This window comes from Carassius auratus, unplaced genomic scaffold (assembly GCF_003368295.1).
Source record: "Carassius auratus strain Wakin unplaced genomic scaffold, ASM336829v1 scaf_tig00217213, whole genome shotgun sequence".
NCBI classification, from domain to species: Eukaryota; Metazoa; Chordata; class Actinopteri; order Cypriniformes; family Cyprinidae; genus Carassius; species Carassius auratus.
The window spans coordinates 5,840-10,631 of NW_020528946.1; the positions used below are offsets into that span (position 1 = coordinate 5,840).

The 4,792-nt window shown below is 34.2% G+C and overlaps 1 protein-coding gene across 1 annotated transcript; it reads left to right on the forward strand.

The window, feature by feature from the left end:
- The first annotated feature begins 2,307 nt into the window (after nt 1-2,307).
- LOC113100268 (GTPase IMAP family member 7-like) lies at nt 2,308-4,792 on the forward strand. Its single transcript, XM_026265047.1, has 2 exons — nt 2,308-2,392; nt 3,754-4,792. The coding sequence occupies exons 1-2, from the start codon at nt 2,389-2,391 to the stop codon at nt 4,518-4,520; spliced, it is 771 nt and encodes a 256-aa protein (XP_026120832.1). The 5' UTR covers nt 2,308-2,388; the 3' UTR covers nt 4,521-4,792.

Below are 4,792 nucleotides of genomic sequence, written 5' to 3' on the forward strand. Positions count from 1 at the left end.
TGTAAGGAGTCATGTAAGACACAGAGCAAGATATAGATATCAGATACATCATAATAAATCCAATAAAAATGAATGAAACCATTAACCAATAAACCAAATGTATTGTAGCTTACTGGAAATCTTTTACATTTGTTACGGGTATTGCAAAATATATGTTATACTTACAGTTCTCGAAACTAATTTGGCTGATAAGAGTGTGATATAGAGTCCAACAGAAGTTCAACAGCCTTTTCATTGTTTGTATCACTCTGCTTGCAGAAGTTATCGTATTTTCTCACAGCGAGTAGGAAAATGGATTCCACCGAATCCACTATAATGAAAAAAATAATACCGTTTTGTGTCACAAAATGTAGTTTTAAGAGCTTTGTAGGCAAGAAATTACTTCTTTGGAATTCAAATATGTGGTTTGTTAATAAAGATAACATCAATTAGAAAATTTGCTTTAAGCCTTTTTTGAGGAGTGAGCTGCAGGGCGTCAGGGCCTCATAAACCCACCGATAGCACCTCACCTCAGCCAGATCTTCTGGAATCTGGCTCTGATGTCTCTATAGTGGTTAAACATGAGATATAATTTGTTTTGATTAGTGGTTGGGATTTTTTGTGGTTGGTTTGAAGGAGGGGTATATAATATCAAAACTCAAACTATGTCATTTCCATACCTAAAATACATATTTTACAGTCACTGTTGTGCAGATTGATCATAAACAAAGCTAAAAGGCTTCTTACCAGGCCTACTGCTTGGCTGGCAGTGTAGTTGCCACACCACACCTCTAAGGTTTTTTTTTTTTTTTTTTGTAGCAATCCTTCACAAAACGTAACATAAACCACAGTTTATCATGGGAAGAATGCACAATGTTTCAGTGTTACAAGCATTTCAGTCAGATGTCATTTATGCAATATTTCAAACCTTTAACCTAAATCAACCCATAACAACAGTAGCCTAATTCCATGAAAAAAAACAAAAACAACAAGGACTTGGCAACCCTGCATCCAACACAAGCTGCAGGAGTCAGATTTAACTGATCATGGGTCAAGAGTAAGGAGAAATGACTGACAGACCATGCTTAAGGATTTGATGCTCATGCTCAGCAGATTGACATGTATAGGCCTCTCTCATTTTAAAATATGTGCTCCCTTTACACAGAGTGAGCGTGATCACCACATCAAAATTTAAGAGAGCGATAGCTCATTCATAAGAGATTTAAATACTCCACATATTAACAGTGGCACCCTGATGCCTGAAAATTATATACAATATTAGAATGTTTGCAAGAGCAGGCGTCAATGTAATGGTCATAGTGGGATAAAGAAAACAGTCCCATGCAGGGCTTAATGCAAAATGAACACAATGAATATATATATATATATATATATATATATATATATATATATTCAGTGTCCTTAAAATTGCTTTTATGGGGTATAAAGTTCATTTAACCGAATTGTTCAAATAAAACATTCTGATAATGTTTATGACCCAGCAGCTGTTACAGAAATCTTCCCAGCACCTGGGTAAACAATATTGAAAATAACCCAATAAAATTACCCAACATGATAAAAGAAAATTTTATTTTCAGAGTGTAGTAATTTTAAAACATACAAAAAGTCAAAATTTCTGTTGAATTGTTTTTATTATTATTCATATTAATTAATCCAATTAAGAATAAAAAAATACCACGAGTGTGTGCATGTCACAGTTGACCGTCAACCAAATATTTGACAAAAAGCTTGTTCACTCATTCAACAAATGTCTACCTGATACTCTGGACACCTGTAAGAGCCAATCACATGAGATATAAATGTTGTTTATCTATTATCTTTTAAACTATTATGTTCTTCAGATTAAGAATATGCATGCTGTTCCAAACGTTCACCAACTGTCCTAATCACTGATGAACTTTTGGAACTGCATGTAGGCCTATATATAATTATATGAAGTTCTCTACTCAGCAGTAGTGCCTACATATTGTTATAATGAGATGATTCTGGACACAAGACCTGCAAAACTCAGGAGATTTAAGCAGTGATTGACTGTTGCATACAAGAAATCAGCAAATATGTATGTGATTGGCTATTGCTGACAGTCATGGTATTCAAAATACTATAATAAAAAATATTTTGAATATTGCATAAAATATTAGATTTATAACATGCATTGCGATGTCAAAAATCCATATTAACTAGATGATTTCTTCTTGTAAGCTCTCCTTTCTGAGCAGTACTAGTAAAAGCCTATCCAATCATAAAACTCATGTGCAAAAGAGGTTGGGCTAAGCTAATTATTAAAAACAGAAATCATATTCATTGCTTTAACAAATCCACTGCCATCTGATCTTCTGAAATCATTGAAGGAGCAACTTAACCAGCAGAATCATTAAAGGCACTACAATGAGTAAGTTGTTTTTATCAATCCACCATTTGTGACTATACTGTGGAATTACAAATTTAAGAATTGGGTTAAGATATGCTGATCCTATGTTCTGACATAGCATCACATGAAATACTAAGGTGAAGTACATTGTATTTAACATTTAAGTTAAATATGATGACAGACAAATGATTCTCTCAACCAAAGTGTGTAGCAAGAGGTTCCTGCTCTCTAGTTGTAAATCTAATGAGACCATAACCTTTTGTTTGTAATGGCTCTTGGTGCCATGCTAGCGTGTTGTTAGCATGTTTCTAGCATTACTACCATGCAACTAGCATGTTGCTAGCATGATTTTACCATGATTAACATGTTGCTAGCATTTTTCTATCATGATTAACATGTGATTAGCATGTTGCTAGCATGACTTTAGCATGTTTCTAGTATGATTCGCATGTTGTTAACATGTTTCTAGCATGATTAACATGCGATTAACATGTTTCTAGCATGATTTTAGCATGATTAGCATGTTGTTAGCATTGTTTCTAACATGAATAGCATGCGACTAGCATGTTGCTTTCATGAGTTTAGTATGATTAGCATGCTGCTAACATGTTTCTAGCATGATTAGCATCCAACTAGCATGTTGCTAGCATGTTTCTAGCATTATTAGCATGTTGCTAGCATGTTTCTAGCATGACAAGCATGTGACTAGCATGTTGCTAGCATGATTTTAGCATGATTAACATGTTGTTAGGATAGATAGATAGATAGATAGATAGATAGATAGATAGATAGATAGATAGATAGATAGATAGAAACAGTCAGATAGATAGATAGATAGATAGATAGATAGAAACAGTCAGATAGATAGATAGATAGATAGAAATAGTCATATAGATAGATATATAGATAGATAGATAGATAGATAGATAGATAGATAGATAGATAGATAGATAGATAGATAGATAGATAGCATTATGCTAATCATGCTAGCAACATGCTAGTTGCATGCTAATCATGCTAGAAACATGCTAGAGACATGCTAGTAACTTTCTAATTATGCTAGCGACATGGCTAGTCACTTGCTAATTATGCTAGCGACATGCTAGCAACTTTGCTAATCATGTTAATAACATGGTAGTCACTTGCTTGTATTGCTAACAATAGGTTAATCACTGTCTTTTTAAACTTCTTAAACTTTTAAATCTTTTTAAACTTGTTAAACTTTTCACATTTTCAAACTTTCTAAACTTTTCAAACTTTCTGGTCAGGCTTTCTCAAGCCAACTTAAAGTTTGTCTTGACAAACTTTTTTATCTAGTTCTAATTAATATTCATTTAAATTAGCAAATGTTTAATAACAAATACTTCTTAAAATGTCAACAGGTCAGGACATATGCATAGTTTTGGTCGGCAAAACGGGAGTTGGAAAGAGTGCTTCAGGAAATACCATTCTTGGAGAAAGGATATTTGTGTCAGAAGCAAGAGCTGCATTAGTCACTAAACAGAGTTCATTTGAATCTCGGATGATAAACAGAAAGCAGATTTGTGTTGTGGACACTCCTGGTCTATATGACACAAGTCTGTCCAGTGAAGAAGTCTTGAATGAGATTGCGAATGGCATCAGACTTGCAGCTCCAGGTCCGCATGTCTTTCTTCTTGTAATTGCCATTGGGCGCTTCACTAAAGAAGACAGAAACATCGTTGGATTGATTCACACAACCTTTGGCCGAGAAGTGCTCAGACACATGATGGTTTTGTTCACCAGGGCAGATGATCTTGAAGACAGGACAGTTGAAGATTACATCAAGGAAGCACCAGAGCTAAGATTAGTGATAGATTCATGCAAAGGGAAATACCATATATTCAACAATAGAGATACGTCTGACCGTACCCAAGTTGATGAGCTCATGAGGAAGATTGAAGCCATGATAAAGCAGAATCATAACAGCTACTACAGCCACCACATGTTTACAAAGTCAGATGAACTCAACAGAGCTAGGAGATCCAAAAAGGAAAAGGATGCTGACCTGAAGTCAGAAGTCAAAAGTCAGAAGTCAGAAAAAGCTTTAGCGCAGAAGAAACGGACAAAAAGAAATAAAATAGCAGCATTTCGTGAAGGAATGAATAAGTCATCTTGCAGCATACTATAGTATACATGAGTATATGATGCCAGCATCTCATAAAATGTATAAACGGGGCATTACAAAATACACAAATCAGAAGAGTAACATTATATTATGTTAAATCCCAACAATTCATGTTTTTATTAATCTTTTTGATTTAAAAAAATATGTATGTACACTTTTATTCGTTTAATTATCTGCTTGAAGATACAGATACAGTATGTACAGATAATCTGCTTTATCCACTTCGAATTTGGTTGTGGTTAGAAGTTTACAGACTGTATTATTCCTGTATTGTT